Here is a 27491-nt window from a genome sequence, read left to right as displayed (position 1 = left end):
GGAGGATGACAGAGCACAGCTACTCTTACCTCTGAGTTTTTGTTTTTTGTTAAAGCCTGTTCCATCTGGCTACAACTGAATATCTACAAAGTAATGCAACTGTTTTATAAAAGTGAAATAGCTGGACCTGCTGCTGACAGACAGTGCTACTGGCAAGCCAAGAGGTATAAGACTTTTTGGGACGGAGCTGTTTTCTCCTCTCTAGATGCATGTCCTTCAGTGCAGTGGTTAGAGGTGCACAGGGGAAGGTGGCTGCCACAGAACTACCCCACAGGGCACCATGATGTGGGGTAGTACATGGCTTCGGAGTTGTTTTATGCTGAGCACCTGTACAGCAGCATCTTAACAATCAGGCAGCTGGTTCCTGTATGGCTGCTGCCCCTTCTGAAGTTCCTCCTCAACTCTTTTGTTCAACAAAACATGGCAAGTTCAGTGTGAATTTGGAGGTGTTCTCTCACTGACTGAACGCTTTTCCATAGCTGAGAATGTTCAATTCTGTGGAAAGGCTTCAGCCAGCTCTAGGATTAATTGTGGCTGTATCTCATTTGCAGCTGCTGAATAGAACCCCAGGAGTGATGCGGATGACCTCTGGCCAACACAGAAGAGCAAAACTCTACCTGCACCAGTAGCTTGAGCCGAGTGATCCTTTGAAATGGCAGAATCAGGAAGGAAGAAAAGGATAAGCCTCTGCACATGGGATCCAGCTCCAGCTGTGTGATCACCTCCCGGAAAGCTGGCTTGTCCTGGCTGAGGGGGAGAGAGACAGCATGAGTGCTACCCTGCCTGCAGCTCTGCTGCGTGGGTGAGGACCCAGGAGCACATAGCCCCAGAGACAGCATCTGCCTAACTTCTCCCGAGAGCAGAAAAGAAGGAAGGAGGAAACTGAATGCTTCTAGGTGTATTTTGGTTTAAATTCAGAACTATTTATAGCGTTGGGGGATGGAAAAAATAGACTTTTAATGTAGAAGCCATGGTAGTGTGTTCACATGTGTAGCACATCTAGCTCAGCAGCATACGCTGCACTGCGTGCGTAGGTGTGTGTGAATGGGGTGTGTGTCCAAGTAGATGAGTCAGAGGAATAATTATATATCTTTACACAGTTGGATCTCTGTGACAAGGTGGAATTCACACAGTCATAAGAATAAGGCAAGTCACAGAACTTGGCTTCTCCTGGCTGCTGAGCTGGAGGATGGAAATCATCATTATCTGGCCTGAGAAGAGCACATGCCATCCCTGGACCTTCCCTGAGGGGGAGCACAGTAGGTGAGTCCAAGCAGTCCCAACAGCTGCAGCCAAAAGCCAGCACCTCCTGGCAATCCTGGGGCCCGGCCCAGAGAGGACGCACACAGCTGAAGCCACAGCTAGCAAAATCAGCACGGATGCAAAGACATCACCTACTGTGCAAAACCTATCTTCACTCCATGTAACTCAGAGCACTCTGACAGCAGTTGCTGTAAGTGCTTCTCAGTGCTGCAGCAGGTGCCCGTGTCACTGTGCCGCTGCCACAACAGAATGGATCTGAGTGTGTCCTGGGACACAGCCAAAGTGGGAGCAACTGTGAAACATCTCAGGCTCCATGTTCATCAAAGTGCTGCAAAATTCCCTTTGCTTTGTGTTCTCACTCAGACAAAAAAAAAAAAAAAAAAAAAAAGCTTCCCTCTAAATTCCTATCTCCCTATTTTCAAGCTCACCTAATCCAGGCTATGTCTCTTTCAATCCAAGTGTTCAGCTAATGACCCCAGACACGGCGTTTATACTGCTCACCTCTGACTCAAGGAAACCCTGCAGTACCCTTCTTTTGGGAAGAACAGTTTGCCAAGCTCAGCAGAGGCTGCTTAGAGTGTGTTGGGTTTATTTGTTGAGGTTTTTTGCCTCAAAAGCTGGAGAGCAGAGAAGGGAAAGCATTAGGGCTCATTACACTCCCCCGAACCAGCTGCTGCTACGGGGAGGAAACAGTGCAGTGCATGCAATGGGCTGTCCTGAAAGGATCCAGGACATCGTAACTGAAGAGAAATTAATTTTCCTGCTCAAAGACAGGCTTGTAGGGCAGTCTTTGTTTTGAGACGATAGAAAATTCCTCCCGGACCAGAAGCCTGACTGAACTTGAAAAATACTGCAAAAATATGTTGGATTCTATCCTTAGGCCTACATAGCGCCTGTATTTATAATACCGGAATGTGATGAAAATGGCTTTTTTTTTTTCTTCAAGAAAATGTTGTTCTTCTGATAAGCTTTCTCAAGTGTGGGAAGGTTCAGCCTCGTTGGGAAGCTTAGGAAAAGCATTGGCTGTTCTTGCCATCAGGGAGCTGCATTGTAACCTCGGCCTTTCAGTCTCTTGCCTCTACTTGCAGTTGCATAAGAATGTGTATGTTTCACAAGCGTGTGTTCCCACATCCATCATAGCTACTCCCCACAGCTGGGAACTGCTGGCTCTGAACTCACTTGGTATGTCACTTGCCTGCTCTGTCACCCCACCCTTACCCTTACTCTAAAGCCTTTTAATTGCATCGGCGAAGTGAGAAATCCTGTTTCTGTATCATTTAGCACTATCCAAATTAGCAATATCCAACAGCTGAATCTACAGCCTATGCAATTTTAATACAGCATCAAGCACGGGAACTCACAGAAGCTGCTTGTAAGTTCTCTCCTGGTAGGTCTGGTTGGAGACATAGGTGATGTACACAGAGAAGTGATCAACTGTATGCTGGTACACAATATCGCACACATCTGAGATCACAATATTCTCCTCAACCCGTCGCTCCAGGTCCAGCAGGAAGCTAGATGAGAAAACCAGTGCTCAGTTTAATTATCACCTGTATGTCCAACACAATCCCCAGCTTCTGCCCCTGGGGCTGAAAGCAGTGAATGTGTCACTAAGCTTTTGGAAAAGACAGGGTAGCAGACTGCTTGCAACCAGCTCTTGCATCCTCTGCACACAAGCTTAGTTAACGAGATGCCACTCAGCTTGCCAAAAGCCCAGCAGCAGTTGTCTTACCGCTCACTAACAGCCTTGACATCCAGGACATTGGAGAAGAGGATGTGTGCCTCAGACTGGTGTAAGATCTTTTTCAGACGCTCATTCTCCATGAAATGAGACACCAGGAGATTCAGACTCTTGCAATACGAGGCTTCGGAAGTAACCAGCTCAAACATTGCCTGGGGAGGAACCCAGAAAAGGACATCAGCAGGTCTGTTCTACTGTTCGTGCTCACATAGAAGCACTTCATAGGCTCTCCCCACCTCCCCAGTGTCACTGAGTCTGACCTGAGGCTGCTTCGGGACCCCCTGTGCCCCTCGTCACCATGCAGCACATCCCTCTCCCCTTTGGGCAGCTCCCTTAGGCAGCCCTCACACACCCTCCTTGTGACAGCATCCACTTGTAGCTCTGCTTGCTGGGTCTTGTCGTGCAGTGCAGCAAGGTTTCATTGCACCATCAGTGCTCGTTTCAGAAAAACCATGGTGTGGGGGTTGGCACACAGCAATCCCAGCACGCCACACACGCTCCTTGGGGCAGAGCTAATACAAAAATAGAGCTGTGGTGCTCCAAGGCCCTGTGTGCTGCCCAAACCTAAGGAAATCCAGCTGTTGCTGCCCAAGGGATGCTGCCTGATCAAGCCTGGCCACTGTTTCTGACACAGGCACAGGAGCTCCTAATGATTACTGTAAGCTACAAACAATCTCCAAATTTCAGCACTTGCTTTTCCTGTGAAGGAAGAAGTCTCTAGCAAGCTTCTCGCCCTCCTCAGGCCAGGGATGTAGTCTGGGGAAGCAGAAAGAGAAATGGATGGTTTGATTCAGAGATAAATCTCAAGTTAACGAGCTGAGGATGTAAAGCCTTCTGCCTATAGCAGGTGCCACAGGGACAGTCCTCATTTTCTCTCCAGGCTGTGTGCAGTGGTAGATAAAGCAAGTGATTATTGACACAAACACTGAATCCATTACTTTAAGTAAGATTAATTTAAGATTCTTGCAAGAGCTTTGATGCAACAAAAAATCATTAGCTCCTTCAGACATTTCTTGACGAAGGTGCATCCTGGGGCTGGGCCATGCTATCTTTACAGAAAGGTTAACCTGTTGGTAGCAAAGTCTTCCTTCATTTCCTTAAAGCTGTTTTGCCAATGCAGTCCCCCAGTGCCCACAGCTCCTCTGCTGCATGCTGGTGAAGAGGAGTGGGCTCCAAGCCCCACCAGCTCTGGGGCTGCATGAGCAATGCAGAGCCAAGCAAGTCCAAAGGAACAGAAAGTATGTACAGTATTTTTTTTTTTTTTTTTGCTGTACATGTCAAAAAGTATCTTCTAAATTAGCAGGGAATGTGTCCTATGAACTGATTTGTTTTTTTGGTGGTGGATGTTGGGGTTTTTTTTTTAAATCTTATTTTTAAAGAAATGATTTGAAACTTTCTGTTGATCAGTTTTTGGTCTTTTCCTGGAGCTGCTGCTATCCATTGCAGAAGAACCTGAGGTACAGAGACCTGGACAACACTCCTGACGTTGTTGCTGTGCAAGACCTGCAAGGATAGGAACAGCAAAGAGCTGCTGACTATCAGCCAAAATGGCATTTCCATTCTTCGTGGAGTCAGCAGCCTGGGAAATAATCCCAGTGAGCAGAAAGTCCAATGGAGCCCTAAGCAGATGGCCCTGTCCTGCACCAGGGAAGGAGGTTGTGCCAGTACAGCCCCAGAAAGGAGAGCGAGCAAAGGGTGCAGGTAGAAATGAATTCACTTGGTTGGTGTGTGGGGGACAGCTGGTGTTTAAGGAATACAAAGATGTTTCATTTTCTTCAAGAATAGATTCCCAATGAGACAAATAGACGATTGGGTGAGTCTCCTAAATATACCTCTTACAGCCTTAACTGTAGCTTTTTTTGTTTTAATAACTGAGAGGAAAAGAAGAAATAGGTGAAGACACAACAAAGAATAGGACAGGATCACTTAATCTCAGAATGGTTGGGTTGGAAGGGACCTTACAGCCCACCCAGTCCAACCCCTGCCGTGGGCTGGCTGCTGCCCCCAGCTCAGGCTGCCCAGGGTCCCATCCAGCCTGGCCCTGAGCACCTCCAGGGATGGGGCAGCCACACTTCTCTGGGCAATGATGCCAGGGCCTCATCACCCTGTGAGAGAAAAATTTCCTTCCAACATCTAATTTAAATTCCCCTTTTAGTTTAAAACCATTCCCCCCATCCTATCATTATGTGCCTTTAAAAAACGTCCATCTCCCATCTGTTTCTAAGCTCCCTTTAAGCACTGGAAGGCCACAATGAGGTTTTCCCAGAGTCTTCTATTCCCCAGACTGGGTGCCAGTCAGGATAGGGCAGGTCCTTCAAAATCTCACAAGGGCCAGGATTGAGGTGTGCCTCTCTACTGCAGCCTTTCAGCCCTCTGACAACACGTCTGATCTCTGACCTCCCTTCTTGACCTACAGACACAAAAGTCCCCCACTCTGTATGTCTGGAAAGGCCCATCTAGGTGTGCTTGCTGCCCATCACAGTGTGAGCACTAGACCTGCACGGGCACATGCAGAGTGTAAGATGGACCAGAGAAACATTGAAATCCATGGTGACAATACCAGTCCACAGGGTTCTGATTTAAAGCAGATTCCAGAGAAGTAAAGATTATCTCCACTGATCAAAACAAGCTTCTGGAAGTGTCTGCTACAGCATCTGCCAGGCACGGGTTTCTCAGGTTACTCTGGAGATGCAGCTGCTCCCCTGCAGATCCAAAGTACCCTGATGCTGACTATAAACAGCCCAGATTGCATTTCTCTTGGAACAAACTCCTAAACTGTGATATAATGAAGAGATCTTTGCAGAATAACTGAACTCTGCTAGCCCTGAGCCCTCACTAGATAAAGCAGCGTGAACTTCTGGCTTCAGAGTTGCAGAAATAATGAGAAAATTTGAACTAGATGTCAACGGATGTAATGCTATCCTCTAGAGTCCACAGTCTCAAACTATCTCTTGGAAACATGACCAAAACTGTTCCATCAGTCCTCTGGGTCATTAACTTCATGAAATCTACTAGTTGTATAAAAGCTGTACTAATTGTTTTCACTGCTTCTATTTTGGCAGAGAGACTAAGAAAGGAATCAGGAAGCCTAAGGAAGAAGGAAATACAGAAGATAAAAAAGAAGAAAAAATTCAGAGTCACCAAAGACAGGAGTAAGCAATGCTACAAGGTAAATCTCTGCTGTGACGATACGGTGTTTTGTTGCATAGATTGAAAATAGCTGCTCCCAATAGCTCTGATCTTCTTGTAAACCACTAGTAAATAGATGATCTAGCCTAGGAGGGATTTTGTTTTGATCTGTTGCCATCGTATTGGCTGTGACCAGCCCTCAAACCTGGCTGTCCTCACGGAGCCACATCTCCTCCACGTGCTAGACATGCAGCAAGGCCTACACAAGAGCTCTTTCAGGAGCGTAGCTCTGTTTCACAGCAAATTCAGAGGCTTGAAATCTAAGGTTTGCTCAAAGAAGGATAGGAAATAAAACTTTCCTGGACATTTGCATAGAAATGAAAGAGAAAGACTGCCTCCCTGTCCAACATGCTCTTACATGGAGAGGGCACCTCACTGCTGCACACTAAGGGGTCAAATCCTTCTTCTGCTTATGCAAAGATTTTCACAGCAGTGGCTCTCTGATCCAAATCCACGCTGTGCCATGAAGGTGCAGATTAGCCTGGCTACCTGACCCTCTAACACCAAAATGGCCACAATCCCCACCAAAAAAAGATCTAGCAAAGCTTATCTCAGCACAAGCAGTTCAGCTCAGGGATGGAGAATATCATACTAATCTGGTTTTGCTGTTGTTGTTTTTTACTTTGTAAACTGTTATGGCAAATCCCACCCAGCTCAGGGTCTCCTACAACACAAAGGATGAGTCCATTGTAGAAAAATCAATGCAGACAGCAAGTAGAGGAGAACAAAACAAATAACCTATACAGTAAGTCAAACAAGGACATACTGAAAGATAGAGATCTGACCTGGGAAGGAGGAGTAAATTAGAGCTTCTCCACAAACAGGCAGTACCAACATGTAATCTAAGGCTCGTGCTAAAAGGAGTCCCACATACTAAATCAGGCTTCTTCCCATTGCTACCTTTTCCAAGCCTCTGGGACAGAATATTCTGTAACCTCCGCTATATGCAACACAAGGAGCAGGTCCTCTCTTCAGCCATTTGTTCCTTCTGCTACACACGTGTTGGCTGTCCTTTTCCCCACGCTGACTCCATGTCAGAACCCACACAGTGCTTTTGGCTTGTCCTACTTTTTGCATCACTCCATTTTCTATGTAGTTAAAAGAAGGTCCTCGGTGATTCATGTTTTGCTGTGTTTGATGCTCAACAGATGTCTGGATAATTAAAGCTCCCCTATGAATGATTTAATAATTTCTCATAATTATTCTAGTGGCACATAGTTTTTGTATTTCCCTGACCCCTGCAGTCTGTCATTTGTTCTTTGTTTTTTTCTTCTTTTCCTGCATTTTCGCCCACATTTTGTGACACTTCCAGCTGGTTTTTTTTCATGATCCATTCCCCTGACATTGCCTCCAGATGAAAATGCTGATGTGGCTGATGCCACTACTGCCTGACTTCTGTTTGAGCTCCCAGGGCTAATGGGCCGTGCTGCAATCTTCTCTCCTGAAACTGCTGGGGGGTGGGAGGTATTTTTTTCCCCCTGAAATTCCATTTTCTGGGTCATTTGTTGCAGAGCTTTTCATGAGAACTTCCAAACATCCACTGCTCTGCCAGCCCAGGTTCTTGTTTTGATGCTTGAAAAACAAATGCCTTGTTTTTTACCTGGTGTTGTGTTATCTTGCTGGTTTCTTGTATTGTGAATTCAATGCTGAATTCACTATAATCTCTTTAATTGTCTCAGTGATTTCTCCCACACTCCTTGTTTTCTGTGCTTGACTTTCCTCAAAAAGCAAATTCTCCACTCTATCTGCTCAGTGTTCAGCCAATTTCACAGCTTTCTGGCTTGCAGCAGTTTTATAATCTCTTACTGTGCTAATCCAGAACAAACAGGAAGAAAATTTCAGCCCTGATAAAGTGACATGAGGCGAAATCACAGCACTTCTATGAGGCAGCACTGCCCCATCTCCATCTGCTTTATTTCTGTTGTTATTTAAAGAGATAGAAGAAAATTTAGTGCTGGGGTCTGGCAGTGCAGGTATTTTTCCATACAGCACCTACAGGTGATGAACGTAACCCCAAAACAACGGCAGCTTTTGAAATTTCTGATGCAAACTTTTCAGCTGGTGTTCTTCTGTAAATGACTCTATTTAGAAGCAGAAAGAAGAGCTTGCAGTTTTTTGGATGCCAGATTGTGTTTGTAATGCTGGCAGTTAGAAGAACTGTGTTTTTCCAGGTAAACAGAACAAATCTGATATGGAAATATCCACGGAAAAGCAACAAACCACTTAAGTTGCCTTCAGCCATACCCCAGTCACACCACCGGTTCTGTTCTGCCAGCCTGAACTACCCTGTTTAAGCACTGGGGGTGTAACTAACAGCCTTGCACATCACACCTTTGAGAACCAAGGGCTGAGTCTTTCCAAGCGCAACAGGGAAGCCACAGCTTTGGCCAGGACCAGGGTGGGACTGTGTGTACAGAAGTGATTCATAATTCCTGACTAAGCAAATCCAAGTAAGCTCAGGAGGAACTGGTCACACCCTGGGATGTTCTTCAGCATTTTGGGTTCAGCCATACGAGCCAGGGCAGAACAGACACAAAGGTGGGTGCTCTCCCCTGAAGAGATCCTGGCACAGCAGGGCTCACGGGATCAGGCCTGTGAAGATCCATTGCTCAAACTGCAACACACACCATACTGAACAAGTTTTGTTTGCCTCTGCTGCTGGCTACGAACGCAGAGCAACGTGTAACAAAGAGCACTTACGCTCCCCACGCTATCCAAAATAGCAACCAGGTGAAAATTGTGTGACTGATGGTTTCTCTGACAGGGGCAGCTACTCTCACCAGCTCCTTGTTAGATGTTGCCCTAAAAATTATCGCCATATAGCTCTCAAGCCGTGATGTCAATGCAATGTATGGCTGAAATGCAAATATTCCTGCCAACATTTTTTACTGTTTTGCATAAGACTCTGAGTAACGGCATTTAAGAATCAGGAAGCTTAAAAATCTCCATCTCTTCTCCTTCCAGTAATTCCATCATATTTAAAACAGATTGCAGTTAACTCTTCAAGGCTTCTAAGGTTTCTAAGGTGGATTAATGTGCACCAGAGACTGAAAGCTCTACAGCAAGAACCTCTTTGCTAGCTCTCTCTTCCTTGAAAAAGGCTCCTAGCACAATCAGAAAAAGCAGAGTAAGTTCTCTTTTGCCAAATAAATGTCCATCAGCAATACAGCATACAGGACAATATCCTGTAATTTCAAAAAAAAAAAAAGTGAGTGGTGCTAACCAGTGTGTCATAGGAAAGCACTTAGCAAAACTAGGCTTGTCTGCGACTGCTATGAAGCTTACTGTTCTTAAATCTCAATCATTTGATTTAATTCACTCCAGCTCCTTTAAGCAGCAGCCCAGTTATGAAACATTCCACTTTCTCACAGTTTACCTCCTGCAGCTTGATCTCATCCGGCTGGAGGATGCTGAGGATCCCACTGCTCTGGATCTCTGGCAGGTCCTGCCATAAGTTGAACCTGGAGTTGGAGTTCCTCAGCAAATTGAATTGTGGTGCAGCTTTGCTCTCGGGAGTACTTGCAGGTTCTGTCTCAGGTGGGGTTTCCTCACTGGGCGAACTCTCCTCGGGGTCTGTCTGTGAATCCTGCAGCCGTCTGGTTTCGATCTCCTGGCGTGTAGATTTATCTCGATATTCCTGATACAAGAGGCCTAGGAGGCAACACAACAGGTCTGAGAGGTTGCAGCTGAACAAAAGAACAGAAGAGTACTGTGGGAATGGAGGGCTGTGCTGCACTGGCTCAGCCCAGCAGGAATGGGGGATGTCCCCTCTGCAATGAGACAAAAAGTCACGCAGGGTGTTTCTACTTCAACTAGCAGTGCAAACCCCGTGTGGAAGCCATGCCTAAATCTGAAACATCGCTAACCATCTTCTATCCCAAACCGTGTGCTAACAGTCAGGTGACCCCAAGTGGGAGGAGTGAAAGAAGAGCGCTTTGTTATTTGCCAAGCTTTTAAATGTTTCTTTTAAGACCTTGATATTCTCTGCAGTATTCTTACACTACAAGCTGGGAGGAGGGAAAGAAAGGATTGCCCTGCTGGCTTTCTGGGGGTACAGATCAAAAAGTGTGTGTGTGTCTGAAGAAATAACACTGCATATGCTGAAACAGCTTCAAAAGACCAATTTGATGGGTATGAAAATCCCTAAGGAGAAAACAGTGAGCTGTTGTTAAAGTATTTAATAGGTGAAGCACTGGGACCGTCACCAGTTTGCTTTGGTGTTGACTTTGCGGTTAGCACTGGACATGCTGCTCAATTTCTTTTTCCCTTCTCAGTTCCTACGGTGACTGAAGATCTTAATGTAAGACTGAAAGTTACCTGAATGCCACAGCACTAAGAAAGGGCCATGAATTCACACACCTTGCTGCACACCGACCTCACAAGGTGCCTTCTGCATTGCCATTACCAGCTTCAGCAGCAGATGAATTTGCCCCAGCTCCCCTTTTCAACAGGCAGCACCAGAAACGTAAGAATCCTGAAATTCCTTGTCTGCCTATAGAAGATCCTGTCTCTCTTCTAAGACCTCCACGTGCCCTTATCTCTAAGCCACCTGTAGGACCCAGAGTATTAATTGCTTGAACATGAAGTGCAATTTAGAGTCTATGAAAAGGCAGGAGAACACAAGCCTACTCTGAATCACTCTCCTCACTTACCCAAGTTGAGGAGAACACTTTACATCATCTCTCTTGGCTTATAGAAGTGTAAGATAAATGAATAAAGATAAAAATCCTTGATGTAAAAAAGAAAAAAAAAACAGCAAAACTTACATAATTTATTTAGTCTGAATCATTAGGGATAAAAATCCACCTGGTCACATGAACTCGTGATACTGGATCTCAAAAGCAGATCCCTTGCGTTGAGAGACAACTGGGTCAGGAGTTTGTCTAGGGAGGGCAGAAATGTCACTGTCACTGCCTGATACATCTCTGGAGCAGTTTTCCCAAGGCTCTGTTCCAGTAGCTGTTAACACTATTCCAGAAATATGCTGGGGAAAAGCACAGGCACAAGGAGAGCAGTACTGCAGCCCGCGGGTGTATCCTGGTAGCTGTTCTCCCTGGAAAGATGCTCAGTGCCAGATTAAAATAGCAGTAAGGGTAGCTGTGCCTAGGAAACCATACAGTCTTCTCTTAGCATCCTACACAGTAACCAGAGAGAAGAGACTTCTCCTGAAGTTTTGCATCCTACTGCTACTTATATAATTTCTCTCCGCGTCAAGTAGGCTTATTTGGCTTTCCTAAGCATTTCTGCCTGCTAATCAGCCCCAGTGAGGGTGCTGAGGATGTGGAGGGGTGGAAAGGCTCCTCGAGGGATGGCCGTGCTGCTGTGCGAGTGCAGTGGGGCACGAGGTGCTTGCTGCCCCAGCAAGCTGCACATGGGAGCAGGACATGGGAAATAAAAGCCTGAAGCAAATGCTTGTCAAGGGAAAACATGCTTAGAAAATGGAGCACAATCTATTTTACTCTTACTGCAGATAATTATACCCAATCGTACAACCATGTTGTGCTGGTGGCTCTGCCCTGCACATCTGAGACAGTCAGGGATATTTTGTATTTGTGTAAGGGCGATTCAGTCTCCTTTGCACAGGGCTGGAGATCAGTCCTTTGAATAAAAAAATCCTCGTGACAATTATTTTTCACTTGTGTGTAAGGAATTAAAATCCAGATGATGAAACCTGACCTTGTTTCCAGGTCCCCTGATTGAGCCACCAAGAAGGAAAGACCCATGGAGCCTTCAGCTGCAGGCAATGAATGTTTAGACACAGGAAGATCTGACTGACCACAGGCATCCACCAGCAGAACTCGTTTGGAAATACCACCGAGGTAACACATTTTAAGCATAAACAACAATACTGGGAAGAAACAAAAGGGTGATACCAGGAGAAGACAAAATACAGGCAGACGTTTATGTAGGAAATGGGTGGGAAGAAACAAAGAGCTGCAACCAGTCAAAAAAGACAACGTATATGGTAATTTAGTGAATGCTTATGTTTAGTAAATGAGCAAGCATGGAATGTCAGAGACCTGTAAAAGCTTCATCCATTGCTTAATGTCCCCACTAGCACTGGCTGAAGGGTAAGCAGGTGGTCAGAGTGTGGGTTTGGTGCTGCCTGGTGACTCCAGTGGTTAAGGTTATTCTGCACAAGGGGTGTTTACATAGTTTGTAAGCATGCTATTAAACCTTCCCACTGTGTTCACTCTATTTCATTTTGCTCCCTTCCCAGCTCCCTCAAACACTGGGAAGGGAATTGAAACACTGGTTACTAATTGTGGAAAATGCTCGCCTTAGAGAGTTTGCAGTGCTCTTAAACTAAACGTTATTGCACTGAAAGCTATGTAAAATCTCAGGGGGTCCAGAGACGTTTTCTGAAATTCTCTGCTCCAGTTTCAGACAAAAAGTTCATTAGTGCCTTAAAGGCAGGAGACAGGAAAGGCAGCAGTGTGCTGCAGCCATTGGAAATGACCTGTCTGCTGGAGACTAGTGTAGCACTCCGGCTGTCAGACCCTGCCTCCTTACACCAAGATGCTACAGACCCATGTGCAGTTAAATGGATGCATGCAGAGTTATCACACAGCATCCTCTGATTGGCAGCATGTAAAAATACACACGAATGGAGCGACGAGGTTGCTTTAAAGAACTGGCGGCTTCAGTATTTTTGTCACACCTCTCAGCAGCCCAGTCCCTTAAACTGAAAATACATCGACAAATCTGCCTTGCGACACGAGTTCCTACACAGCCACGAGAAAGTAGCAGATCTAGCAACGTGCAGAATTTTTCACTGCTTTCCTCAAAAAGCTCAGCGCTCCTCTGCTCACTCAGACAGCCCCACAGGTTCCAGTGTCTCGCACCGTCACTTCCCGAGATGAAACCGAGCCATCCTCCCCTCCGCAGCCTCCCACAAAACCCCGGCTCTCCCTCTGCACGGCAGAAATGACGGCTCTGCCGAGGGACGGCGGGCAGCGCGGCGAGCCCAGCGTGTGCCGCTCCGCTCCGTCACTGCTGCTCGCTCAGTACCGCGGTCTGACGCCTTTCCGAGCGTGCAGAATCAGATTTTAGCAGCAAGTTCGCTGTCGCCCTAACGATCGACTGCTTCGTAATTACCAAAAGCGATCTCAGTTTGAGGAACGGAGCAACAGCGTCCTGACACCTGCGGGGCAGCGCGAGGCACCCAGTGACAGTGTAAGGGCGCTGCTGGAGGCGCAGCTCCGTTCCTAAAGCCGACGGCGGAGGTTTCCCAGCAGGGACGGCGATCGGGGCTCGCGCACCTCCGCCCGACGCCGTCCCGGCACTCCGCCGGGCTCAGCGCTGCGCCGGGATCGCTCCCCGCGGTTCCGCTCGCAGCTCGGACGGTTCGGGCGGGCCGACCGCTTACCGATGTGCTCGATGAGGTTCCTCCACGAGTCGGCCGTCATGGGGTGGGCGGGCGGGGACGCCTCGGCGGCGGTGGGGCTGTCCTCAGCGGCCGCGGGGGGATTCCTGCGGGACGCGAGGGAGCTTCAGGCGGGGCGGCGGCGCTGGGCGGCCCCTCCGCCCCGAGCGCGGACCCCCCGCTCTCCCGTCCCCTCCCCGTCCGTCCCTGTCTCACCTGCCGGGCTGTCCCGCAGAGCCGTCCTGGTCGAGGGCGCAGGCGGCGCTCAGCGCCGCGGCCAGCAGTTCCATGGCCGGCGGCGGCAGGCGGCTGCCGAGCAGCTCCGGCGGTAGCGGCGGCGGCGCGGGGCTGGGGGAGCCCGGGAGGTTGCCACGGTAACGGGGGTAGGAAGGCAGCAGCCTGCGTAGGAAGGAGAGGGGAGCTGAGGCCGCCCCCGGGGCGCCCCCGCAGCCCCCAAAGCCCTCACAGCCTCCCCCGGCCCCTCGGAGCCTCTCCTCGGACCCCCTTCAGCCGTCCCCGGGGGTCTCTCCTCCCGAATCCCTCAGATCCTCCCCCCCCCCAACAAGCTGTCTGCGGGGCCGCGCTCTCCAAAATCGGCTCGGAGCCCCTCGGGCTCCCCCCGGGTTCTCCCCACAGAGCCCTCTCTCAGATCCCTCCCTACCGGCTCCTACCAGCACCTTCCGAGCACCCCCTGCTCGTCGCGGCCGCTCTTTGCGTTCCCGAACCCCCCTCGAGCTCCGTTCAGCGCCGCCAAACCCCCCCTCACCCCCGCACTGACCCTCGGAGCCCCTGCGGTCCCTCCCAGCCTCCCCCCTCAGATCTGCTACACGACCCCCGACGAAGAACCTTTGAGAGCCTCCATATCCCTCCAAAGCCCCCCACAGACCCCTCCCATTCTCTCCTTTACCCCCGCAGCCCCGCCGTGCCGTACCCCCAGCTTCCCACCACCCTTTGCCCGCAGAGACCTCCTCGCCCTCCCGCCCCCACCGGCTCCTCTCCGGCGCAGGTCCCTCCTCCGCCGGGAGGCTGACTGCCTCCTCCCCAAGGGCCCCCCCGGTGGCAGTCCCTGCCCCGAGGACTCTGCGGGCACCCCTACCTCCATCCCCTGCTTTCCCGCAGAGAGGCTCCTTCCTCAGACGCAGGGATGTCCCCTCTCCATCCCCTCGCTCCCAGCAAGCAGCCTCCCGCGCAGCACCCACGCACCGCAGCCCACCCTGCGCCCACCCCATGGATCCCTGCCTGCCGCTGACCTCTCACCTCCCTGAAGCCGTCTGTGCCTATGTGCGGCCGGCGCCGGCTCGGAGGGAGGACAGGGAGTGCGAGAGGGGAGCTTTCCTGAACCGCTTCCAGATCTGGAGCGGATGGTGCATTTCTTCTCTGGGAGTGACACCCCGATATGGAGGGATGTAACGTGGAGGCTCAGCCTAAGCCCTGCTGCCAAGCTGCCTCCCTGCTCTGCCTCCCGCCCTGCTTGTTTCCTCCGGCTGGCTTTGCATCCCCCCGGTCATTCCCCCCATCTTAGCGTCGCTATTTCCATAAGGATATATTTTCTCATTTAGGCGGTATCTCAGTAACGAGCTCTATCTCTCCGTTCAGGTAATTGTTTCTCCGCCTCGGGGATAAATCCTCTGGAGCTCTGAAGCACGGCTGCACCCTGGGTTACTCGCGTGCTTACGGACAGCCTGAGTGCAGCTCTGCCCTCCACCTTAGTAGCCCCCCAGCAAAAACGTCATCTGCACCACACTGCAACTGAGTAAACCATCAGCTCAGCTATGCCTCCCGTGCTCACTTTCTCCCCGTTGCATATATAACCATGCTTTATTCTGTAAGCAATACTGCAGTTTATGCGATGGCATAAAATCCCTTTGTCGGGCTGTATATGAGAAGTGGTTTCCTTTTTATCATTTTTATACTGTGTTTACTAAGTGATGTATCCAGCCAGCACGTGACTGTACATTTAGGAAAAAAAAAACTCCCTTGGCCCATGAGAACTAGATCTGGTGTGCTGGAAGCACTCGGTCCTTGGGTTATTAAGGAGGCAGAAGTGTCTGTGGGGGGAGCCCAGGCTCAGATAACACCGTCAGCCCAATCCTGGGCTGGGAGGTCAGAGGAACCACACAACTGATGGAAAAATCAGGGTCTTGTCAGTGAGAGCCTGAAGCTCTGGCTAATGATCGCTGTTTTGGGATCTTGCTGCCAGGGAACATGGTCAGGGGTTTCGGGAAGTGGGTGGCATGCTGAAAGCTTCTTTCTTAGTCAGGGGTAGGCAGGACATTAACTGCACCAATCACCTTTGTTATCCTGAATTTTGGAAATATAGGGATGCTGTTTGCTAAAGAAGGACTGAGAGCAGCAAGGAGTACTCTAGTATGCAATGGGAAGCCAGTGCGGGTGCTGTCATTAATGCTACACTGCTGGAATGAATACATGTCCCAGGACAAATTTGGGATGTATCTACTAAAAAAAAAAAAAAAGTCTCAGAAAAATGCATTAGGAGGTTAAGAAATTGCACCTCCTCATACTGCTTCGCTCTCAGGGGTTAAATCCACTGCAGTTTGGAATGAAAAAAGAAAAGCGTCTGGGTCATGGCATGAGAAACATTAGAAAACAGAAAGTGCCTTCTAAGATCGCTTCTAAGGATCCCTCCTAAAGATCCCTTCTAAGGATCCTGCCTGTCTTTTTTCTTCAGATTTTCCAAAATCATTTCACTTTTGGTCTAAGATGAAAACCTGGAAAACGTTGCTAAAGTAATAATGATAATAAGAACGCTGGAAGCTCTGAGGAGGTGAGAACACAGCCTGGAGTGAAATGCCCCCCGTGGCCATGAGAAGCCACAGCTTCCCTTTTTCCATCAGAAATCTATTCTGCCGTGTGACAGCAACTAATCACCTCCTTTCCCTTCCTTTAGAACTTTCCCTTCGTAATTGTAGCTTGGGTTTTCTGAAGTCTTGCTCTTTCTTTATACCACAGCCTCACCGCTTCGTGTTGCTGTACAGAGAAATGCTTGTTCTCCCAAGTGAGGTGACAGAGTGCTCCCAGTGCTCTGAGGCTGGACTAAAAAAAAAAAGATTAGCGAGAAGTGGATATTTTTGTCCTGCAAAATAACTGAGGTTTCCTAAAGCTTTCCAAATTTGTCGTGAAGAATGAAGGAAGGCAAACAAGTGATTCATTGCAGCCCATTGGAGCTTCCAAGTAAGAGCCATTCCTTCACAGGCTGCACACTGCAGCCTGCCCAGGGTGGGCCCGGCTCTGCTCCTGGAGCTGCTCCCCTCTTCATGGGACTCCTTTTTTCACCATTAATCACGGACTAAGTCTGACAGATAGAACAGCTGCACTCAGTTCCTCTTTCTCCCTCTCTTCTCCCGCAATTCAAAGTGCAATTTAGGCTGATCTGCCTGCACAATTCTTTGCACTTGAGTCCCCAAGGCAGCAATCTGCCTTCCCCTTTAAGCCAGGGCTCTTGGTTGTTTCATTTCTTGGTGAGCTGATTTGGGCATCTAAACTAGTAGAAAAACACGTGATTATTTTTTAGAACTAGCTTTGTGTGTGTTTGACCACTGAATTGTCTCACCACAGGGCCAGCTTGCTGAGTGCCAGCACTGTAGAGGTGGCAGGCACACAGATGAATGGCAGGACCAAGGCGGTGCCACTTCGGATCATCTTCCACTGCCACGGAACTGCAGGCTCAGGCAAAAGCACCCTCTCCTCCTGATCTTGGCCATTCAGGTAGCACTTTGGAGGAGGGTTTTTTTTTTTTCTTTCTCACTGTATGAGCAATGAATTCTCTCAGGAATTCCTAGGTTCCCAAAGCACACGAGCGCTGGAAATTATCCTCATGGCCTCATAATGTCGGTCATGCTCTGGTGCCATGAAACATGACCATGGTTGGTGAAGGAGAGTGGGTTTGGGCTTGCATACGTTGTGCAAAGGAAGAAGGGGGATTTGGTAGTTCTGAGCTTCAGGTGCAGGCTGATCTTGTCCATTGCTGCATTAAAAACCTGATAATTTGTGTGAGCTTGTAATTAGTTTGTCTATCAAATTCATATAATTACTTAAGGGGACGAAGTTCCTGTCTTGGCCTGTGTGGTCAGCTGCAAATCAACCTTTCCAATGTTCTTATGTTTGCCTGAATTCAAAAGCAGTCCTTAGAATAAAGCTGTGCAAAGAGTTGGTTTTCAAACAACACTGAAATGCAGGATTTTATTTTTGTTGTCTTACAGCAGTTTTTAGAACTCAAGTCTCAGAAACTAAAAATGAGAAGATGTGACCCAGCATATCTTATTAATGAAACATTCCCCATACCCTTTAGGCAGTGGGAGTTTCACACCAAGAAAGGCCACGAGATGAAGTAAGAAGCACTGTTTTAATCTGAGCTAACCAAATTCGCAGAGAAGTGTGAAGTTATTAATAGATTCAAATAACGTTATACCTAGTAAAATGTATTTTCATACTTCAGGTTCATTCAGATTTTCTTTTTGCTCACGTGTGATTTTTTAGTAGTGCTTTTGACAACAAATCGCAAAAATGCAATTTTTATTCCTAGTTTTTTTTTTTTTTTTTAACAGAGAGATAAGTGGAACTCCTCATCCCTAATATTTTTAGATTATAAAGGCCAAGGGCACATCTGTTCTCCTGAGCCTCCTTAAGCTTTCACCAAAATACCTTAATTAAATCTGTTGGGGCTGGCAGTCTTACTGACAACTAAAAATGTTCAGAACTTCCTATGATGAGATCTTTACCTGCCTATAGCCTTTTGATGTTCAGAATCACTAGGACTCCTTATTTGCTGACCGTCTGCCATAGACTGCTGCTACTTTCTTTTAAAAAAGGGGCTCAACAGCTTCTTAAGTTAAGGAAGATATAATTTGATGCTATTAAAAGAAAACAGAAATCTTGTCTTTTTATCCTCTGAGAAGCTTTGGCTTCTCTTGAAATGTGGGTTGAAATTTGGGCTGTTCCAGGGCTTTATCTCTGTCTGACCTGTGAAAATCCATAGGGATTATAGGCTGTTTTGCACTCTATCCAATACACTCAAACTGGAGACTTGGATTTTAGCATCTAAAATTCCCTGAGCTGCTGCCCATGGAAGGAACAGGTGCCCTGTCCAGGGCTGAGAAAAACATTTCTGATACTGCAGCAGTAGAAATGGCCTGGTACAGTTCTAGGCACTACAAATAAAGGCTGCTTCTCCTGTACCCTCAGTGCTCCTGGAGCTGGGTCTGAGCAGCACAACGAGACAACTGTTTGGCTGAAAAGCAGAGGGAAGAGGACCCAAGCATGGAGAGAGAACAGTCTGCTTCTGGACCAAGAGACTGCTATGAGGAGAGGAACTGCCCACAGCTGGGTGCTTGGGAAAGTGGTGTGTTGGAGAGGGCTGCAGAATGCAGTGTTGGAACTAGGTGTGAGGATGAGAGACTAAGACTGTATGCAGAGCAAAAGGGTGATGGGCCTGGGGAATGTCAGGACACAGAGATGTGGGCTGCAGAGGGGAAGAGAGGGGAGTAACACATCTGAGAAACATTAGCCTGAGGAGATCAGGTGAAGAATCACAAGTTGGGGTTGATTGAAAAGGAGCGAAGCAAAGGGGTTGGTTGAGGACCAGGGTATGTTTAAAAGAAGTGGATTGTGCTGGGAGAGCTGGAGAGTAGAGCCTGAATGCTGTGTGATGAAAAGGAGCTGAGGAACGGAGACTGGATGGAATAGGTGGGCAAACTGGGATTAGGTTCTCCATTGGCTGCAGGCTGGAAGCATTCCTAAGTAGAGGATTGCAAATGCTATGGCTAACTATGGTTCTGTGAAATCTGAGGTTTTGATGCTAATGACATTTAATATCTAAAATGGGTACTTTATAGAGCAAAATGATTATTTTTAGAGCTTTCTACCCCAACCCACCTCCTCCCCTGCAAATGCTGTTGCTCTTAGGCTTTTTAAGTTGTGACTGTAGAGAAAGAAGGGTATGGAAAGAATTATCTTTCTCTAAAAAGCAAAAAATAAAAGTTATGGGGTGACAAAGATTTGTTCAACATGTAAAGAGGTGACTATAAGAAATTCATTTCATAATTAGAAGGAAACTCGAGTACAATCTCTTGCAATGCAGGTCTCAGCCTCTCTGGAGGCTTTTCCCTCTTTTCTGGTTAAATCAGGCTATATAAGCAGTGCCCTCTGCTGCCCAGGACAAACAGTGCTGTGGGAAGCTAACCCACATTCACACAATCCTTCAGAGTGTGACACTATTTTATGTAAATAGTTGTTTCTTTCTGATATCTATTTGCAAATGTATATCTCTTAGATTCCCTCTCTCTGCTGAAGGTGGCTGTATTTGCTGTTGTAGTGCTTCCATTCTATTAACTCAGATCAAACCTAATCCGCTATTTTAGATGATTTTTTTCTTTTTTTTCTCCACATTGGAGGTTTCATAAAAGAAAATAGAGTTCTCTGAAGTGTTAAATGAATGACCTTGCAGCGAGATTTGTGACATGAGATTTCACATTGAGTTTCTTCTCCACTGTTTCTAGTGGCCCACAATGAATATGTATCATTGCTGGCATCTGACTCAGTGGGAAATGGTAGGTCAGTAGCATGCTCATGCTGATAAAACATCTGTATTGTATTAGAAATGAAGAGAAGTCAACATCCTATTAGCTGATAATATAGGGTAGATACTGATTGGTGGATCTCATTTCTGGGGTTTGAAATGACTAATTTTTTGCTCTCTGTGGTAGCTGTTTTCAGCTGAGGCTGACAGTTATGGATAGGCTCCCTGGGTAGGTGTTTTTCAGCGGTGGTTTTCTGTGATCTCAATCTGCACAATTGCTGCCACTGTGAAGCTGGGAAGACTGATGGCAGTATGAAAGGGAAGCTTTCTTGTGAGTTTAGTTCCTTCCAGGTCTTTGGCTGTGGTTATCCTGATGAACAAAGTTGTGCTAGAAGTTCAGCACTGAGATGTGCTGGAGAAGTTAACCAAATAGCTGGGAAGAGAATCATCATGTGGGAGTTTGGATACTTGTACAATGTGGCAGACTGGAAGGGAGCCACGGGATGCTGTGGGGAACTCCAGAGTGCTCTGGGGGAGCTGGAGGTCACAGGGAGAAAGGTCATAAGGAAAAAATAATTTGAGACAAGTTAGGCATAAAAGTGCTCTAAATAAGTGCTTTATGGAGGGTATAGGGTAGACTTGGGATGACACGTAGACTCAAATCACTGGTGGGTTTGAAGGAGTCTATAGCCTACTTCTTATTCACAGTATTAAAATCTATATCCCATCTGAGCTCACTTTAGAGAAAAGTTCATTTTTCTGAACCATTTACTATGTTTCCAGTTATGGTTACTCCCTGCATGGATATACCTGAAGTGACATCCCTACTTGCAAACATGTTTGTGTTGGCATCTCCATGCAAGGAGAAGAGATCAAGCCTGCCTAGCCTTAGCATTTATACAGTGCTGTCAAAACAGTGCTGAGTGTGAAGAGATGCAGCACTGATGTCCCACCTGCCCTCAGGACCATGGTGATTCACTCCTAAGAAACTTCTGTTCTGGTCAGAAGTACTTCTACTCTCCTTTCTGCAGAACAAACTTCTGCTTTCAGAACTCTTTGCTGAGAGGTACTAGATTCTTTTCCTTTCAGAGAGAGACTAAATGCAGTTTTTTGAGATCACTGATAACATTTTGGTTGTCTTTTCCGCACCATGGCCTGTTTTCTCCTGTAGGAGGAGGAAGATGGTGATTATTGCAAATAATGGCAATACCCTTAGAATCCTGCAGGTTTTTCGCAATGCAAATTTCTGCTGGTTCTCTTACAAATTACAGCAGATCTTTTAGAGAAAGGAGGAGGAGGACATGAGTTCAGTTTGAGCCAGAACTCCGGTCTCGTTCTCTGTCAGATTTCTTTGCTTGCTTTCAGTGCAATGCCACTCAGCAGCACTGCCTGCTTTTAGCAGACACATGACTTAGAACTTGCACTGACCTGTCAAACACTGTGCACAGCAGCACCTTTGATAAAGACTGACTCCCAGCACAGGCTCATTGTTTCCAGCTCCAGGGAGAATCAGCTTGTGCATGTTTCAGAGCTGCCTAAGTGGCGGTGTCAGGATGTCAGAGACTGACAGTGATGATTATGCCGCAAGCAGGGGAAGACAGATGGCTATGACATCTCAGCAGACTGCAACTGTCTAGTTTTTTATGCTCAGTTTCATGCCAAAGGGCAATCAATTTCAGCCAGGGCAATTAATTTATTTAAATCCAACTTGACAGTTTGGCTGAATTTTCTCACTGTTGTCTTCTTGATTAGGAAATGTACACTATGTGCTGTGCCAATATAGCTTGGCTCAGTAATTAAGACCATGCCATGCAGTATAATGCATGCACCTTTAGAGGGCAAGTGCTAGTGCTGTCAACTTGATCTTCTGTAGCACAGGTAGTGCCTGCCTTGTGATTACACACGCCAATGATGAGCTAGAGAGTGATCTGGGGAGAATACCTTTTCTGTGTATTAGAAGATGCAGGGCTCAGAAGCTGCTCATCCCTCTGCCTAGCTGCAGTGCTAAGAGAGCAGGGATGCAGGTAAACTTTTTGTCTGCCCTCTGAAATGTAACCTCTGAGACACTGCAGATGACATTGCCACTCTGTATGCAAATCTTGCATGTATTTGTCAGTTGTGTTTGGACCTGCTTGGGGTTCACCTTTGGCATGGAGCCCGTGAGGCTCCCTTGGCCCTGCACTATGATGATGGAATCAGGGCCCTTTGCTTTTCCCTTTTTGTTGAGAGATTTTGAGCAGAAAAGACCACCTCACTGAAGACCCCTACTGGCTATTGATTCTTGAAAGTAAACTACAAATACAAAATCAAAATGCCTCAGGAAACATTTTTCTAGCTATTTCTTCAGATACCAGATCCTGTCTTCTGCATGAGATTGTATACCAGCATTCAGGAAAGCCCTGTGGGAACACTGAGAATGGGTCCATCCTTGTACTGGGATATTCCATCAGGCAATGCCTGCAAGGTCTCCTTATTCTCTCACTAAGTTAAGGTAGCACTGCCTCCTTGCTTATGCCACTGGGTAATCCTATGTCACATTCTCCTTTTTGCAAATTTTCCCACTCTCTTCCTGTTACCCCCCCACTGCTCCTTCACCTTTTTTTCTCCAAAAAAGTTAAGAACCATTAAGAACCTCTACACCACAGCTCTAGTACTACATGATATATAACAACAAAACTCAAAACAGCACTACAAGCCAAGGTGAGAAAGCATGGGCTGGTAGCTACAGCTTAGTCCAACTGGTCTTCAAAAGTAAGCATTTTTGTTCTGACACCACTCTGTATTCTTCGTAGAAGTGCAGTGAATGCCCTGAGCACATGCTCCTTACCTTTGAATCAATAGTTCTTCTAAGGTTGTCTCATTAGAGTCTACTGGAGCTGGTGATCCCTTCGGAGGTAAAACGTTCAGGGGCTCTTTGACAGACTCATTGCTTTTGAGCGAACCTGTGACATAAGAGAAAGCCAAGAGCGTGTTAAAGTAGTTGCTTTCTTAAGGGTCATCTTCACTTGTTCTGTAGATAGTGGTTTTCTTTTATCAAAAGCAATAGGAAGACTACAGACACAAAGCAACATTTTAGTTTGGCTTTTCAAGCCAGACTTAAATGTCAACAGCTTGTGTACTGCATGGTTGCACAACCTTTGGTGCAGCTGCAAACTGCAAGCAAGGAAAGGTGAAAGTACATGTACTAAATCAGTTCTTACAACTCCAAATGGCTCTCTGACCAGTGAACATTGGGCCCCAGCATTTTTGGTGCAATTCTTTAAGGAAAAAAGGTTTAGCTGTGTGTGCCAGTTCTTACTAATATTCGTTTCTCGAGTCAGGGCTTCATTACTGCTCTGCTTTCAGGCACACAGTAGCTGTTCAGTTTAGTGGATAAATCAAGGCTAGATTTGGGTGAGACAGGAGCTTTACTTTTAATTGCTTCTCTACTTTTCCTCAGATGAACCTCCAATCCTTTCACAGGGAGCCAAAGTTGTGTTAAGTCTGTGGCTTATTACTGCGGTACTTGGCAGGAGGCGGTGCATCTCACTTTTCAAATGAAACCTCCTGTTGTTTGAGGCCTGCTGATAAATGGCCTTGTTGGGGTTTTTTTTTAGAAATATTTTGGTCCAAGTCATAATTCTGTTTGCATTTCAAACTGGTGACAGCACAGTCAGGTCAACACTAACTGAAGCTGGTTTCTGCCACACCCATTTAATCAGTGCTATGGATTTTCAGATGGAAAGGGTGAAATCCAGACTCTTTAGCTGCCTCAAACAGTGCCAGAGGCTTACAAAACGCTAGCTTCAGTTTTCTCTTTGCCTCTTGGATACTTAAAACATTTCAGCCTCCTGTCAGAGGAGACTGCTTAAAAAAACACAAGCTCATTTTCCACTTAAAGGAAAGAATCTATTATATTTTACAACTCCTAGGCTGTGAGCCAAAGCTAGACTAGTGCAAAGGGAGCCTATATAACAGCCTTTCTCTCTGCTGGATTTATATGCTTTTAGATTATTTTTCTTGTTCTCATTTCTTGGGTCTTTATTTCTCCTGTTTGGTATCCCACCCTGCATTTTCCCCTGTACTTTACCCTCTCTTCTCTTCTTCTTTCCTTCCCCTCTCCTCCCCTCATTTCCTAAGTAAAATGAGAACAGGTTAGCATTTGAGATTGAGTCAGACTCATGGATAGCTGCTGCTCAAATGGGTTTGAAGTCAAGATAAAACAGCTCACCCATCCCTTGTTTCCATGCACGTCAGCAAGTGCTGTCAGAAGTTGTTCCTGCTACAAGTGAGGCTGCTGTAAAAGCCCCCGCTGTCCAGTTTCTGGGAGAGGGGATGGAGTCAGTGGAGCAGAGGGAGAAGACTGCTTGCACAATCCTAGCTGAGTTTAAAAGCTGGACTTGCTACAGTCATACTGGAGAAAGATCTATAGCTCATAGCCCAAGTTCTGCTGTATAAACTGGAGAAAAGAAATGTTTCCAGTGTGTCTTGCTGAACAATTGCAGATATGGAAGAAAAAGCCACAGATGTAACACAGGAAGGGAATATGTGGGAGAGAAACGCAGGTCAGCTCCTGTGGATGCTCTCACGAGCTGCTAAGAGAAGATTAGCATTTCTTTTAGTTTGTCCTTCCTCAATGACACTGGCTAGACAGGAGGGATGTCCTCCTGCGCTGCTGTCCTGATGCTGTGATGCTGCAGATGTATGAAGAAGCCTTCCTTGTGTCCTTGTGCGCTGGTCCTGCTGCAGCTAACAGGGCAGGGGCCTCCTCAGCAGCAGTCTGGATGCTCAGAGATCCGGAGAGAGGGTGAGGATCCTCTCAGCTTGCTTTGCAGCAGTGCTCTGGGGAAGCAGTGAAAGGACGGCTCTGCTCAGGTCCTGCTGCTGCACTGGCAGGGTGGAGAGCAGGTCTGCTCTGGCATTGGCAGCGCTCAGTTTATCCACAAACCTCATTGACAACAGTAGCAGAATATTAAACAGCTCTCTGCTCTGCTGCTGTCTGCTTGGAAACTTGGAGAAGGGCTGGAACTTTCCTTCTGTCCTTGCCACAAAGTTGAATGGGCCCTTATACTGCTGAAATAGCACGGCTCCCTTGGCAAGGCAGGCAGGAGACACCTATTTTCTTGGGGACGTTTCCCAGGCCTCCTTTATTTTGAGGTGTAGGATTTCTATTCTTTGTTTTCTTAGAGAATTTGGTTTGTTTTCAGGGGCTGAACTGATGTGCTTTATTACTGCATAACAAAGTAATAGTCCTTGATGTCTTGCATAGAACTCAAATGTCAGAAATATTGTTAAATCATTTTAACTCATGCAGTTAGCCAAAGTTCAGAGTCCAATGGATTACTTATAAGTTTATAATCTCAAAATGGATTAGGTATCTTCACAGCAATCTGTTTTATTTACAAGAAGCTGTAAAATTCAGTTTCCCTGAACACCTAGCTGACTTAGCAGAGTGCATGTTCTGTATTCACGGTTCCAGGTCTCTCTCACCTAGCGTCTGAACTACAGCTGTTCTAAGCCTTTGCTTGCAGCCCTGTTTCCAGCACTTCTGAATGTGTTGAGATAGCTCCTTTCCTGGCTCTCTTTTCAGCTTCTCATAACTTTCTCTCACAGCTGCTCAGACAACATGCCAACTCAGTGAACGTCTCTCCTTGCAGCCATGCTCTGCACTGTTCACAGAACCACAGAGCATCCTGAGTTGGAAGGGACCCACAAGGGTCACTGAGTCCAACTCTGTGCAGGGCCAGCCCACAGTCCAAGCCCTGTGTCCCAGAGTGGTGTCCCAGCACTCCCTGAGCTGCAGCACTGGGGCTGTGCCCTGGAGCTGTTTCATGCCCACCGCCCTCAGGGGCAGAGCTTTTCCCAGATCTTCCCTGGCCCTCTGCTGATGCAGCCCCATGTTGTTCCCTCAGAAGCCTTTTGGCCAACTTGTTCATACTGTTATATTCAAGCCATGCCTCAGTGCACGCATGTTCTGGGCGCTATTTCTCCTATTTCAGCCTCCTCATCTAAAGAGTTCATAAGTGTTGTGCAGAGCTATCTTCAGTGAGAGGTGGCAGCACTTTCCAGAGAAGTCTTGCTCCCTTCACTGCAGTTTCCATAAGCTTGGTCCCCAAGTGTGCTGCTTTGCTTTGCTGGCTATTTACTCCACGTGGCATTCAGCTTGCCATACCATTACTTGTGTAGATCCCACTTTTTCAATATATCCTCTCTACATTCTAAAGAAGTTCCTACTTTTTTGACAGCTTTTTTTCCATGTTTAAATTATTACTCTTTTAGTGGAAAGGTGGCAGAGTCATAGACTTCTTTAGATTCTTCTCCATGTCTTAACAACCAACCAGTTTGCGTTTCCAGGCTGAACAAAGATGGCACCCCTCTGCTAGCCACGCCATAGAGTGGGGTGTTCTGTAGTTTGCTGAGCACTGAATCTCCTCTCTATTTTCTCTATTGGTTTCCTAACCTCCTCCTAACCTCCTATTGACTCCTATAGTTCTTAATCTCAATAGAAAAAGGAAGCTTAATGTTGTTTGGGTCAGTACTCACCTGCAGCATGTCCTGCATGCATTGCCTCTCTTGCAGTCTTTCTCTTTGATCTGTTTGGCAGCCTCATGGACCGATAGTACTTGGAATTTCTTTGAATGGCAATGTAGTGCGTGTGAGAGTCCCTCTCATGGGCCGCCGAGTCAGCACCTTCTGACTCTTCCTCACCTTCAGAGACTGAAAATGTCCTAGAAATACCCTTCTGGAGCCCACTAGCAGCTTCTCCTCCATGCCCATCCATGGCTTTCAGATCTCGTCTAGAGCACCTGAAAGGATGGACCAGCAGCAGAGCAACAGCAAGCAGGTAGTGTCCACAATGCCATCAGCTTCATCTGAATGAGAGCTGGAGACCTGCAAACAAAACAGAGCAAAACATGAAAAGGGAATATTCTAGCTAGTCCAGAGGCTGCAGTGCATCATCTGTTTTGGGTAGGGGGGGACCATCCCACACCTTAAGCATTGCTTTTTAAGTGTTCATCTTTGCCCTGTATTTGTTCCACTGATGACCACACCATTTGTCTCTTGTGAGCAGTAGATTGCTGGCTGATTTACAGCAGGTACTGCTAATGGCCAAGTTCTTGTTTGCCAGGATGAAAATGTTATGGAATATAAAGCTAAACCGAAAGAGAGAGCTCAGTTAATCCATCTATTATCTGCGTACCACGCACTGTAATAGAAGAATGAATATGTTTTACAGGGCTGAGTGGCTTCCTAACACTTACTAACAATACTCATTCCCGCAGTGCAGATAAGTGAAGAAAAGTCCTTAACTGCTATGAAAATAAAGTAGAATGAAAAGAGAAGGTAGCAATGGGGAGTGTGCAGACTTGGTTTTATTTCCCAGAGAAGCCCTCCTGTGCCAATGTTCCCTCCCAGTG

General features: G+C 46.9%; 1 protein-coding gene across 5 annotated transcripts in view; it reads right to left on the bottom strand.

Annotated features, from left to right (window-relative positions):
* The window catches only part of NGEF (neuronal guanine nucleotide exchange factor), a 45269-nt gene that overhangs the window by 9020 nt on the left and 8758 nt on the right, over positions 1–27491 (bottom strand). Inside the window, exons 2-10 of one of the 5 annotated variants that reach the window (XM_085232665.1) lie at positions 26617–26964; positions 22922–23036; positions 16536–16613; positions 13776–13958; positions 13563–13666; positions 9570–9844; positions 2996–3156; positions 2625–2777; positions 618–747 (exon numbers count right to left, since the gene is read on the bottom strand). In XM_085232665.1, the coding sequence (XP_085088791.1) occupies positions 618–747; positions 2625–2777; positions 2996–3156; positions 9570–9844; positions 13563–13666; positions 13776–13958; positions 16536–16613; positions 22922–23036; positions 26617–26854 (1437 nt within the window). In that variant the 5' untranslated portion in view covers positions 26855–26964. Of the gene's footprint in view, positions 1–617; positions 748–2624; positions 2778–2995; positions 3157–9569; positions 9845–13562; positions 13667–13775; positions 13959–14490; positions 14512–14809; positions 16901–22921; positions 23037–26616; positions 26965–27491 lie in introns of those variants that run through there. The other 4 variants (XM_085232666.1, XM_085232668.1, XM_085232667.1 and 1 more) reach the window with 4 other exon arrangements.

The sequence above is a fragment of the Meleagris gallopavo genome, chromosome 11, assembly GCF_905368555.1.
Source record: "Meleagris gallopavo chromosome 11, MGAL_WU_HG_1.1, whole genome shotgun sequence".
Taxonomy (NCBI): domain Eukaryota; kingdom Metazoa; phylum Chordata; class Aves; order Galliformes; family Phasianidae; genus Meleagris; species Meleagris gallopavo.
The sequence above is the reverse complement of the archived record's forward strand: the minus strand, read 5'-3'. Positions and strand labels throughout refer to the sequence as shown.